General features: G+C 43.7%; 1 protein-coding gene across 3 annotated transcripts in view; it reads right to left on the minus strand.

The window, feature by feature from the left end:
* The window catches only part of asap3 (ArfGAP with SH3 domain, ankyrin repeat and PH domain 3), a 46,646-nt gene extending 33,244 nt beyond the window's left edge, over positions 1–13,402 (minus strand). For all 3 annotated transcript variants that reach the window (XM_083791264.1, XM_083791265.1, XM_083791263.1), the window contains exons 1-3: positions 12,995–13,402; positions 8,211–8,283; positions 2,952–3,097 (exon numbers count right to left, since the gene is read on the minus strand). In XM_083791264.1, the coding sequence (XP_083647390.1) occupies positions 2,952–3,097; positions 8,211–8,283; positions 12,995–13,120 (345 nt within the window). In that variant the 5' untranslated portion in view covers positions 13,121–13,402. The remainder of the gene's footprint in view (positions 1–2,951; positions 3,098–8,210; positions 8,284–12,994) is intronic.
* Between the last annotated feature and the right edge of the window lie 1,216 nt (positions 13,403–14,618).

A 14,618-nucleotide genomic window follows, 5' to 3' on the forward strand; every position in this document is an offset into this window, starting at 1 on the left:
AATCGGTAGCATATCGAAATCGGTATTGGTCTCAAAATATAGATTATTTTCACAGTAATTGATGACGCAATAATAATGTGGCCGTCAATGACTCGGTCGCTTTTGTTTTGTGTATTTCTAATGATTGAAGGCAGCATAATCCGTATAATATCGGAATCGGTCAGAATCGGTATCGGCAGATATGACCCTGCAAATAATCGGAGATCGGTCATAATTTCATAATCGTGCACCCCTAATTATGGTCACACAAATAATTGCGTTTAGGCGATTATGTAATAATTGTGACAGGCCTACAGTACACACATGCACACGTGGACACATACAGGCACAATCTACCAGCCCAGAATCAAGGCCAAACCATCCTGCACCCGTCGTCTTATCAGTGTGCTCTAGTTAATGGTACACAGGATTTGTCAGCTTGTTGGGAGAGGGGAGTGTGTGCAAAATAATGTTGTTGTTTTTTCTCCAACTCATGGGACAAGGGCAAGGCAGAAGAAAGATGTTTAACATCACACTTCTCTTACTTCTCTACTACCCTGCCTCTGTAGCTTAACTGCTGTGCTGCCTCTTGCGACAGATTTCCCCCCGCAGGATCAATAAAGGTGTATGTAACTAACTAAATCTATCTATCTATCTATCTATCAATCAATCAATCAATCTATCTATGCTAAATTTAAATTTACTTGACAATGATCAAATCTTCGGCAGATGTGTAACAGCAGCACAGCATCCATTATTTCAATCACTATGGCTTTACAAAGTGAATTGGCCCAATAAAGATTTAGGACGTTTTCCAATTTTTCCTGATTGGATTAGCAAGTAATCCAATCGCATTAGTTCAAAAGATTCAAAGGGGTTCGTTTAACACTCACTCGTATAAGTTCAAGCAGCAACATGTTGCCGTGATATGCTCCACAGACTGTGCTAACAATAATAATAAGCAGGTTTTAGCATCAATCTTAAAACTTTGAGTGCAAATAAAAGATGTGCAGGGGATTTTGTTCCAAAAAGGAGAATAAAAACAGCTCTGTTGTCCGAAAGCAGGGTGTTTAGAGATTTAAGGCGTTTGACTTGGCAGATTTGTTTAGTTTTGTCATTGGTCAGGGCTCTGATGGCCTCAGGGGAAAGAAACTCTTGCTGTGTGTCTCTTCGCAGTGACCTCTTAAAGAAAAATAAATATCCAACCACTTCCTTGACCGAGCTGACCATTGTTTTCACCTTGATATTGACTAGAGGAGGAGGAGAGTTAAATCGTCCCTGATTGCTTTGGGCGGCCTCCAACACATGAGGTCAGGACAAGCCTGCTGTTCCGACATTGGGAAATACCAGCTCTCAAAACCCTGAACACACAGAAACACAGGCACATTGCCCAGCACATGAATGCATACCTGCGTGCACAGACACACGAAGACACTTTCATGCACACGTGCATGAAAAGTGCATGCATGAGCCAACACACACACACACACACACACCTTGAATTTACAGTACGAGTCCTTAAATCAACCTGGGTTCCTATTTCGTCGTGCATGCTTCCTTAATACCTGCTCCCTCTCTTCTGCATGGCCATGATTGACAACTGCAAGGGGGTGGGGTGGGGTGGGGGGGGTCTATTTTTGTGTGTGGTGTGTCCCACTTGCATATAAGACGCCTGGGATGAATTATCATCGCTATGGATACTATCAGTGGGAGGGTTCCGGACTGCTCCAAATTTCGGAGAGTCATGAGGCGCCCGTGTGGCAGCTGTTTAAAAAAAAACACTCCCTGTACTTTATACAGACACAAGCCACGCATAAATGCATGCATGCACTTACACGCGCACACACACAGTCTTGATGGATTTGGTGCTCTCCTGCCACTGACAGAAATGCTCCTGTGACCTTTTGGCCTTCCAGCTGTGGCAATCCAATTCATAATTATTCTCTTCTGCGCAATCTTCTGCACGCACGCACGCACACACACACACTTTAATGGCCTCATAACATGGTTAAATCACTGCTGATGGCGATGTGTGCACGGAGCGGCCAGTGTTTTGACGACCGCTCAACACCCAGGTCTCATTTAAGTCAACGGCACAGGATGTGCGTTAACAGAGGAGATGGAGTTCTCGAACCACATCAGATCTATTTTACCATGTAATACTGAACTAATGTATAGGTTGGACAGAGCGCTAGCAGGCTGCTGCATTCCTTCCCTCCCTCCGTGAACAGATGTACGGAGTCAACAGTCTTTGTTTTCCCTCCCTACTACTACCTCCCTTTTCAACAGGTTCTGCAGCATGTGGTTGTGGATCGTGGTGAAGACAGCTCTTTTTAGGAAGCCCACCCCCCAGTTTCCCCATCAGCTTTCCTCCTCTCTCCTCAACAGGTTTTAGGGAACCACGGTTGAACTTTGGTGAAGACAGCTAATTTAACTCCTCTACACCAGTGGTTCCCAAAGTGGGGTCCGGGAACCCCTAGGGGTCCTTGAGGGAGTTTCAGGGGTCCCTGCAGCTAAATGATAATTAGGAACCAAATGGACCCTTATGGGTCTGTAACTCTGAGAGTGTAACAAATGGTACCAAATGGACCCAACGGGACATTTTGGTTCCATTTGTACTCTCAGAGTTAAATTAACATCGATTTTACAATATACATTGGGGTCCCAGAGACAGAAATGCCATTAAATGGGGGTCCGTAGCCAATTCCATATCAAACTGAGGGGCGTTGAAATGAAAATGAAAATGGTCGAGAATCACTGCTAGAGCCGTAAAAATATTGTCTTATGGGGTGTCCCTGGCATATCTTTTCAAATAGGGGTCCGCGGGCTAATTACTGTCAATTTGGGGGTCCTTGACGTGAAAATGATTTGGGAACCACTGCTCTACACTCCTTCCTCATCCTGCCCCTCATGGCCTCCTCCTTTCGTGCACCTCCTCTCCTCAATCTGCTCTCTCTCTCTCTCTCTCTCACCAGGTTCTTGAAGAGTGCCGTGACCTCTCTGGTGAACACGGCCAGGTTGAGGAAGCCTGTGGACACTTCGTTGTTGTCCTGCGTCAGATGGCTGTTCCCCAGGTTCTCCAACACCTCGATGTACTGCTCCTTGTTCTCCACGTGGTCTGAAAACAACACGCACAGTTAAACACACAAGCAAACACACTATAAATCTAGGGTTAATGTAGCATTTAACTCATACTCGCACAGCGGTGTTGCTTGCTGCAAATAACAGATTTTAAAGATTAGAATGCTTTGCATGAAGTATCCCTAAATGGAACTTTACAGCGCTATATGACATACAAAATGCATTATGTTACATATTCCACGATAGAAGTAGAATGAGAACACAGCCTGTCATTCCAGTTCTGTGTCATGAACACTTTAATGAGGTTGCATCTGGCCTGTAGTTAACTCTCGTCATGCCTTATACACCAAGCATATGGACTAAATCAGGAGCAGCCTTCCCACTCGTTCTGGGTTGGGAGACAGGCCGGGCTCATAAGTCAGGGAGACTGATGTTTCTCTAGACCTCCAAAGGTCACTTTCCCCCAGGGTCGTGACCTTTGTGATCTCCTGGTTTGGTAAGTTTATATATCGACTGGCTGAGCTCTGATAAGCACCTCACTGGTTTACGCTGAGCTACATACAGTACACTAACCACTTTAAACACGTCATCCGTGTTTTGGGCATAGCATTATAGGTGTTCAAATGTTCAAAAAGTATAGGGGTAATAATAATAGCATATCTACAAGCTTGTAGATCGCAATGTTCGTCACGAGACACCATTGTAGTACTGTAGAATTATAAAATGTGGCTCAGGCTATTAATTGAACCCTATTTTAAGAGAGATATTAAAACAAATGTTATATTAGTGAGACCTGAAGGCCATGGTTCATATTTGCATGGTGGTTTTCCCCTTCCTTATCATACTCAGGGGATGGGGCCCCCAAAACTACAGGGTGTGAATACAGTCACAACATTTTGAGACAGATGGGTGTTTTGTTAATGAATATCTCCTTTCACAAGCCTCTTACCCACTATGCTATGCCGTGTATAATATTTTGTCCCAGTTTCTTTCTTTTTTTTTATCCTATTGAATCATGCAACAATGTCTCCTTAGTCCCGTTTAGTATACAAATGCTTTCATTGACCCTGGAACTTTTATGGGATAGGCACTGACATTTGACTAACTGTAGATACTAGAGAATACAAGCAGCCAGTGAGAGAGAGCTTACTGTACTATGCATTGGACAAGACTGGCCTGAACTGGGCCTGGCAGTGGAAATATCCACAGCAGACTAAACAGAAAGAAATAGAAAATAAGCAGAATAAAAGAGACAGTCTGTCTCCACTGCTCTGGTCTGGTCTGGAATTCAGGACAATACTATGGCTATGGTAAACGGACTGTATCGGTCAGACACGGGTTTACAAATGTAGTGAATGGAAATAGAGCATTCCAAAATCGTTTATGGCAAAAGAACAGTGAATTATGGGAGAGAACGTGGAAGAATTGTAGGAAAATGTTCTGTTTAGGCAGAAAGGGAGAGAGAGGAGAGAAGAGGAGAAAGGAAAAATAAATGGCACAAAGTCTTAATAAAGAACAGAATTTGTGATGTACTGACAAATAATAACATAACTAGTAGAAATCAAAGTGTAACAGCAAACATCTGTATATCAAGCGGACAAACGACTGAGTCACACAGTGGAGCTCTGATGGATGACCTTAAACTACTAGAAACCACTGGAGAACCACAAGACTGTCACTCTGCCAGAGGAAACACACATGCGCGTGCGCACACACACGCCCGCACCAGCACACACACACCATCTTGGCAGAGGCAAGCAGAGAAGTGGTGGTTAGGAGGATAAGACGGATTTCCACTTCCACGTACGACGGAGGCGTGCGCCGTTAATAGCTGATCTACAACTACAAACTTCACAATGCATGGCATCCGCAACGTGTTGTGCGAGCTTGAAGAGCGTGGCTGTTTTCCGTCGTATGACAAAGTATAAATCAGCCATTAGAAGGAGCGGAGAGTGAAAAAAAAGGGAATATCTACAAGCGTGCATGTGTTTTTGCGTGTGTGTGGTACTGATTGAGGGGTTCAGCAATGGGGGGGGGGGGGGGGGAGCTCCGCTTCAGTCCTCACATTACTGGAAGCGAAGCGCCCCATATGATTCTACTTAAAGGAGGGAAGAGAAGGGAGAGAAAAAAGACACAAGGAGTTAGAGAGACAGTGATGAACAGAACAGTTTTTTTCTTAAATAGTTTTGTAGTTAGTGTATTATCTTCTAACCCTTGTACTAGTAGTACTACTACTGGCCTACACAACTCTGGTGGTTGCCTAATTCTGAGGTGCTTGTTCTCTGACTCATGATTTCTCAAAAACTATGAGTTGAGGGAAATGGGAACCAGTCTTGTGAGGGTAGCTCGCAGAAAAACATGCGTCCCGAAACCCCTTTTCTTTCCAACAAGCATTTAGGAGGCGATCGTGTTCAATCTGTGACTGTTGTTTTGAACGTGATTCTTGTGGATGACGGGAAGGCATGATGATGTAAGATATGCACACATTCTCAGCGAGTGTGCATGCACACACACACACACACACTCTCAGCATGTGTGCATGCACACACACACACACACACACACACACACACACACTTCAACTCCTTGACCTGCGGCTCTGGCGGACTGTTGAACACTGAAGGCTTCATTGTTGTATGTTAAGTGAATGGTTTCATCGGTGGAACACACGTTGGGTGGGGCAGCTCACTCAGCAGACCTGACACAAATCCTACACACACTGTACACAGGTCACTGTACACAGGTAGGTCATACGCCATCTAATTGGAAAACTCCCACCGTGCATTTATATGCAGAATACACACTCATACACAGTAAGCAAGCATGCGAGGAAAACTATACACACACAGTTTTACAGTAAACATGCAACACACACATGCGCGCGCGAAACACACAGACCATACAGACCTCAGTAATCACAATTACTCCTCATCCCACACGCCATGACCACATAACGAGGGGTCTTACTCATAAACAACTCCACCTACATTAACACATTGTGAGTTCATGACGTCATCTGTCCACGGAGGCTAACCCCGAGCATTGAACAGCCTTAACTATTCTAGCCACGCTCAAATCCGCCAAAGGATTCGTTTCATTCCTACAACACAAGCGCCAACAGACATTTTGATGTTGAAATGTCATGCTTTAAATCATGGACTAAAGAAAAGAGGACGCACAGCTCGTAGTCACGATGCTAGAAACTTTAATAAACCAAATGCTTTTAAATCATACCGTAAATCTGGAATTAGTAATGAAGAAGCATGCTGAGAAATAGTTCTTCGTACAGTACATTAGGTAGATGTGCAGTACATTAGGTAGATGTGCAGTACATTAGGTAGATGTAGGGGTGGGTCCCGAACCTCGGGACCAAGTATGTACCGAACCGAACGTGCCCGGGTACCGGGTACCCATTACAATAATTCAATTTCGGTTATCTCTATCGGTTCCCACAAACACGCAGTCACACGATATTTATTTATTTTCTTCCCTTAATAGACGTGCAGGGAACAGAGCTGATCTACAAGCCTACATGGCGTTGCATCAGCGACGCGTTGTGGGCTTGTGGCTTGCAGAGGCGGAGCCATCTCTCTGCATGGAGTTATAGTTGTCGAGGAGTCTAGAGACAGTGACACGCGCTGTGCCTGGCACTGAAGCATTGAAGCAACATCATTATTACAGTTTCTTAAACGTAATTTTCAAGTGAAGTTTATGGGAGGAAACTTTTAGGAGAGGGGACAGGAATCTTGCGCCTTGCCTGAGTCTTCACTGCATACGACGTGCGCAGCATTGAATCAACATGAGACGAGAGAGGAGAGAGAAAGCGTTTGTGCACTCACTTTGAATGCGCGCCCGTGTGTGTGTGTGTGTGTGTGTGCGTGTGTGAGAGAGTGTGTGTGTGATCACAGCGTAGGGTCCAGATGCCCAGTCAGTTTAGAGCTTGCCAGTCTAACTTTGAAGAGAGGTGTCGAAAAAAACAACAAAAGATAGCCTACTTTGGGCAGCCTGTGTGCATGCACATTTCAGTAGCAAACCACAGCATGCAAGCCGCCTTTGTTAGCAATTATCCCCCTATTAGCACGTCGATTGGAAAACCCGTTCACACCTATCGGCCGCAGATGCGCTGCCCCCCCCCCCCCCCCCCCACCCTTCATTAGCGATGCTAATTTGCCAAGTCAATCGTGTGTGTGTCTGTGTGTCTGTGTGTTTGCTCTCAGATATGCTTTTATTTGTTATTGTTAATAAGAGAAGTAGCACCACAACACTATTGCCCTGGGTAAATACAGAATAGATATTATATAGATAGTATATTTAAAATAATAATAATAATGGTATTATCCACAAATGGCTCAATAAAGGAGAGGATGTTATAATATTCATTATACTTTGTCTTAAATTGACATTGAGCTTTTTTGTTAAATAAACATTTGATCTCATACCATTTTGGAACCGAAATAGGGAACCGTTAAGAACCGGAATCGATAAGCAGAACCGGAATCGGTACCGGATTCGCAAAAGTCCAAACGATACCCATCCCTAGGTAGATGTGGTCACATTTGATTTAGCACTGGTTCAGGACCCCCAGGGGTCCTTTGACAGGGTTCTAGGGGGTCGCCCAACTAAATGACTGATGCGTGTCAGTTACTCAGAGCGTGTTTGTACACACTCTTTTTACAGTGTAGATTAGGGTGCCAAATTATTTTTCTTAATTTTATTTTTTAATCAAATGGGGGCTAGGCCTGTCACAACAATTATTATGTTCAGCTATTTCAGGTAATCGCAAATAATCACTTCCATGTTGTCAAATATTTAAAAAGAAACCGAAATAACATATCTACAAGCTTGTGGATCTAGAGCCATTTCAGCTATTTTTTTAATGATTAAAAAAAATCATAAAAGTAAATGTCATTATTTTTCTTTATATATTTAAGTTATTTATATTTGTATTCATATGCTTTAATGTCCAATGCCAAAAACACGTTAATCGCAATTATTGGTGCGACAATTAATTCAACTTAATGTGTTTTGCGACAGCCCTAATGGGGCCTGTGGTCTGGTGTATATCAAGCAGGGGGTCCTTTTAACTTAAAAAGGTTGAGAATGAGTGATGATGTCTGTATTTGTGGCGTGTGTGTTTAAGAGTTACTTACTCAGTCCAGAAGTGTGTATAGCTTTGATCATCTTTTTCATCCTCTGCAGCGTCCCCTGGTCCATTTCCAGAGACTGAAATACAACAAAGAAAACAAAATGTTGAAAAAACAAATGTTGAGAAAACAAACCTTGCATGTCATTGATGCCCTGGGGCAATTTAGGATTCTCACAAAAACACGCTCTGTTGTCCAACAGAGTTTCATTTTGAACCGTGTCTGGCTTACATTTCCTATGGTGTGTGTGTATGTGTATGTGTGTGTGTGTGTGTGTGTGTGTGTGTGTGTGTGTGTGTGTGTGTGTGTGTGTGTGTGTGTGTGTGTGTGTGTGTGTGTGTGTGTGTGTGTGTGTGTGCGTGCACGTGTTTTCAATTAAGAGTTTGTTTTTCTCACGGTATGCGATTCAGGTAAATGAGTGAATCAGCAATTGCCAGCAACGCAATCAGCTCAGTCTTGCACCGTCATGGGTCAGCCCTGCTGATGTCATTAAACTCACTGTCTGAGTCTGTCTGACAGACAGACAGACAGACATAGTAGCGTGATCGAAATGATGATGAAACTGCATATAAACAGACTGGCGACAAAGAGCTTAACAACTTAAAGCTAAGTTTCAACTGACTTTTAGTAGTAATAAATGAACCTTGCCTTGCAAATCCTTTCACATAATTATGCAGAGCACACACATACATAGTGTTTGTTTAAGTCTCTTGCAGTGTCAGATGGGTGGGGTTTGCTCATGACAGGACTGTTCAATTGGCTCCATTGTAGAAGCAGCGCAATCGGGCAGGTCTGTGTGCTTGAAAGTACAGCCCGCCTGATTTTTCTTAAATACAAGCGACTTGTTTCATAGAGTTAGACATAATATAATGGCTCCCCTCCCACATGTCACCAGAAATAACCTTAATTGGCCTGTAATCTAGAGCAGTAGAACAGAGACTCTGCCCTGTGTGCTGCTGCTGCTTGCTTGCCGTTTACACGCCCCGGTCTTTCCCAGTCCAGTCCACTCCCTTAGTGTAAATTCACTAATTAAAGACACTGTGGGTATTGCGTAATGGCGCTCACTTGGTACTGTGTGGACAATGCATATTGGGCACAGTGATTGGAGACACGCAGGCACTGTTTGGTAAGCCAGCTGGCAGACAGAAAATAAACACAGTAAGCTAGTACAGGTTGAGGCAACAGGTTGTGCATGTTGGGAGAGGGAGAGCCATTGGGGCGCATGAAAGTCTGATTAAGTTAGTTGCACGAAGGTGCATAAATTCAGCAGAAGACAGGCAGACAGACGGACAAAATAGATGAATAAAAAAATGAATGCCTATATTCAAATCACAGAGAAGAACAATAAAGCACACACACAGGAACCGGGCCGGCCGAGGTACAAATAATAATGAAAGGTAAGTTCTGCACACTGGATGATGCTCCAAAACGTATAAAGGTTTATATTCAAATCACACATGCTACATACAGCCTTAATGTCCCTGTTGGACAATGCAACGGCTCCACCCAAATATGTGCTGGTGTTGAAACATGAGGGTGCATGCTGTCTGTCTGTCTGTCTGAGCAGACACTCCACTGGCCGTCTCCTCCCTGTTCCACCCTCCACGAGTCATGGAGTTGTGTGTTCAGTCACCTGCTGGCTGCTATCATAGAGCGTGTCTGCCCGGCCAAAACTTCATTTGGGTCCATTTATACACTCCCAAGAGTTACGATAACACTAAGAATGTTGCTGTGTGTTTTTGAATCAGAGAGAGGTGCACCCTAGCTCTGATCCATAGCCCTAATGCTAATTCTGCCCTGCATTAAGGCTATGGAACCGATGGCGTCTAGCTCTCGCATGAAATGCAGAGAGCCCCCCACCACACATATAATATACAGTATACTTTTTGGCCAGAAAATGATTGTTTTCAACGGACGGAAAACATCTTTCCTGTGAGGTTTTTCTCTTGGCAATATCGGTAGAGGGCACAGTGGAGTAACTAAAAGTATTTATTTTCCGTGGAAAAACAATCCCTTTCTGGCCAAAAAGTACATAATTATTATACGTGTGGTGGGGGGCTCAGAGTGCGTCCACTAAGGAAAGTAGGCTTTCTAATTACACAACCCATCTTTGTATTGGTCAGTAGGTAAAACGTTTTTTTAATATTCCCGCTACAGAAGCGAAGCTGGTCTGCATTTCCTGTGAGAGCTAGACACCATTGGTTCCATAGCCTTAATGCAGGGCAGAATTAGCATTAGGGCTATGGACCAGAGCTAGGTGCACCCCAGGGATTCTTTTCCACAAAATGGAAATCGGAATCGGACCCTTATTTTACTCCATACCTGGCATGATGATGGCATGATGGACACTTACAGATAGACCAAATATAACATTCACAAACAGTGCGAACTACTAACGAAACCATTCCTTTTCTTTGTGTGCCACTTATTTCATTCACACTTATCCTTTGATTTTATCATTTTCCCTCTATTTCTGCAACCGTGGTCTTCCATTTAACACATGATCACAGCCACACACTGTTGGTCCAGAGCAGACCACAGGGAGCATATTATGCCTATGAATCTATAAAATGGCTGATTATTAAGTTGCATTACATCCGTCTGTCTGTCTGTCTGTCTGTCTGCGTGACTGTTGCGAGCGTGTGCACATGTGTAGGATTCCAGCAAGTCCCTTCCCAGAGCAGGTATTCCAACTATGTATTTTCCAGTATCATAAACAAAAATAATATTAGACCCATATAAAATACAGTGGGCAAACTCTCGAGAATGGTTATCTATATAAACTCACCAGAGACCACGATGAGGCTTGTATTGGGCTTGTATTCCTGTATTAAAGTAGTTTGTAAATATTGGTAATAGCCTGTTGCGGCTTATTGGGGCTTCTTTCTAAAGTGTAGTTGCTTATTTGGGCTTGTTTCCTAATGTCCTTTATTAAACCAGTGGTTCTCTAACATTTTCATGTCAATGACCCGAAATTAATATGCCCCCCCCCCCCAACATCTAAAGATGTGGACCCTCTTGTAAACAAGTCTAGTGCTTTATTGGTCGTCCACTCAGTTAAAAATGTTTTGTATTGAGTTGTGCCTGAAATGTACTGTAATTCTGCAAACTGTTAATAAATACTTCAATCAATCAAATGCAACAACAAAGAACATTATGTCACACATAAATCAGACTGAAGACAGAAGAGACACACACACACACACACACACACACACACCATGTTGTGAGCTTGTAGATCGGCCACTATACAGTATATCGGCGCATATACATTTAAAAGTGCTCATGTGGCCTATAGTCGCTTCTTTTGGGCTTGTTTTCACAGTCCTGGTTGCTTATTTCTTTCGCAAAACATCTGGCAGCACTGCCTCCGACCTCCCCGTCCACTCATGACCGTCTCAAAGCCAGTCACAGGGCTGGTGAGGTGAGGTCAGGTCAGGCTCCAGTGTAGACCTTCCATCTCTCACAGCCTTTCACACATTTCAGACATGTGACTGTCATTACTCCATGAGCTCCGTTCCACAATGCCATGGATTCATTCTTTTGTGTGGGATAAATCATTAGCTGAAATTCACATTTATAATACTGCATAAATATTTGGTCTGTAAAACAGGCTATCATCAATCTGTCAAATATGCTCAATTGCTTAGACTTTAAAATGTATCATTAGCCTGCTAGTTTAAAGAGAACAGTTGATTGTTGGTCAATCTGATTGAAAACAAAAAGGATGTAACAGTAACAGTATAATGGTGAATCATGATGTTTTGTTCAGCAAAATAAGCAGACAGAAGATCTATTTGTGCAGACACTGTATTTGTATTATGGGGGAAATTCACAGTAACTTCCCTTACAGCTTCCGCATCTGCCATATAAGAAGTCTGGAACCACAGGCAAAGGAGAATTGATTTCAACAAACAAACAGAAAAGACCCACAGACCTCCAACAGCCCTTGAAGCAATGGGTGCTATGCTCTCAAACATACAGTACTGGCTTTCACAGACACACAGACACACAGACACACACACACACACACACACGACAACTAAGTGATATAATATGTTCAGTGTTATGCTGGACAAGCTGATGAATTAAATCACTCCAATGACAGCCCCTGCCATTTGTCCATACAGTATCCCTCCAAACAAGAATAGCATAGAAGGCAATAGACACAATCTGCCCTGCACTGTAGCCTATATCATTTTTCAGTGAATCAGAGAATAATCAACACTCTTTCCAACCTATCTTTAACCCAACAGGCTAAATAAGAGTTTTTGGACACCCACTTCCCCCACATTTTGGTGACTGTGTGTGTGTGTGTGTGTGTGTGTGTGTGTGTGTGTGTGTGTGTGTGTGTGTGTGTGTGTGTGTGTGTGTGTGTGTGTGCGTGTGTGTGTGTGTGTGACGTCAGTGGGGGGGGGGGCATTTAGTCTATAAACAACTAAACAAGTCTGTAAAGTGTGCTCTTGTCAGGAGTTTTCCTTGCATCGTATGTGAGTGAAAGGTGAACGTCTCCTTCCCTCCCTGCTGTGCTAGCCCTGGACCAGGGCTACTTCCCCGCATGAATGTTACTGCAACAGTGCAACCTTCTGTACTGTAAAAAAGCGAAGGACACTTTGCTTTTACACGCTATAAATCTCAAAACGATTTGATCATTCCGTAGATGTTATCAAGCCTGTCACTCATCTAGTTTCACAACTTTCACCCTGCAACTAGTGGGCAGTGGCAGAGTAGTAGGCTAGCTTAGACACATTTCTTTAGACAGGTAAACAACAGACAAAAGGTGCGCTTACCTCCTCCACCGCTGAAACTGTGTTCCGACAATCAGTCATTTTGGACTGAAAGCTGGATGTCCCCGGCGAAGCCAGATCCTCATTTGTCAGAGCAACGAAGTCCGAAATGCTTAATCGCTCCGGCATGTTTCAGGTGAAGCAAGGGGGGTCCGACTCTAATGCAGCGAAAAGTTCCTCAAAAGTTTCATGTGCCCCGTATTCCCATTGAGGACAAGATCGCATATATTCGTCCTTATTATCAAAACGCAAAAGGAAAGGAGGGAATACTAAATTCACATTCCTCGTGGTAAAGTTCCCAAGATGAACCTCAGATGTGTGAAAATGTTCCGTTAAAAGTTGACTGAAGCGGGTCTTGAGTCTTAATCGAGTTCTGTGCTTCTCTTTCTCTCGCGTATCGTATCGCGCAGTGCACTCAACTCGTGGACGTATGAGTGGAGAGGTGCACCAGTGCGCTATTGTGCGCTCTGAGGGAGGGAGCAATGCCATCATCACGTGGGAATGTTTGTACTTTTTGGCACGCTGAACAGACAAGAGAGGGAGTGAGAGCAAGAGATGCATGGAGTCTCTCTGCTCGCTCGCTCTCTCTCTCTCTCTCTCTCTCTCTCTGTCCTCTCATCTATTCAAACCGTAGAGACTGCAAGTGCGGTCTCAATGGAGAATGCCTCATTCACGGACTAAGCTTTTGGACTGGAGGGAGGAATTTCAATGACTGGGTGATGGTTCTTTTCTGGGGCATGGGGGCCAAGCAGAGCATTTGAAAATAAAAGGCTATTTATATTTATTATTTTGCCATGAAAAGTTCTCGAGTCTTCTATTCAGTCTATGTCTATTCCTGCCCTAAATGGTTTTGTTGCGTCAATCAATGGCATGTCTTTGATAATCAGTAGGCTAAGTGAATGAATAAAAAGGTAAGTTCAAAGTTTTATGCATGCAAGACCTTTCATCTCTGTGCCAGACAGAGCCTCGCCATAGCTCCAGGAGATAGATGGTGTGTTAGTAGTGGTGTGTAACATTATCCACCTCATTGGGCCCTGCACCTGGATGGCTGAAAACACAACCAACCTCCACCCTTCTTAAAAATCTCGAAACTCATTGGAGGAGGATCTATGAAGGCCCTCCACAATGACCTGGGCCAGAGAACACCCAACCCCTACTACAAACTACATACCTGCTATTGTCAGACCTGCCACCTCAAACAACACAGTTCTATCATCACTGAGCTTTTGCCCGAGGGGTGAGACTGCTACAATAACATACTTAAAAAGCATATGTGGGTGATTTTAGGAAACTGCTGCAGAGACCAAATACAGTCAAGTAGAGTCAAACACTTTGGTTAAACCGCAAAACCACATATTTTGCCCACATTCGATATACAAAGAGAAGCATTTCTGGATGAGCCGCAGCTCAATCTGAGATGAGCTGGCCATATATCCTGGAGGGGGGGAGGGGGGGGGGTGGCGAATGGAGACACTATCTAGTGAAACGGCCGTCTTGTGTTCTCTCCCACCACAGAAAGTTATTATTTCTGTCCATTGAATGGCAGGGGATGGATGTCATGCCTTCACTATGTGCTCACAGTGGTGCTGTGTTTGCATTCACAATACGATAGACAAACTCCTTTTTG

This window comes from Protomyctophum parallelum (assembly GCF_964188405.1).
Source record: "Protomyctophum parallelum genome assembly, chromosome: 20".
Classification (NCBI taxonomy): domain Eukaryota; kingdom Metazoa; phylum Chordata; class Actinopteri; order Myctophiformes; family Myctophidae; genus Protomyctophum; species Protomyctophum parallelum.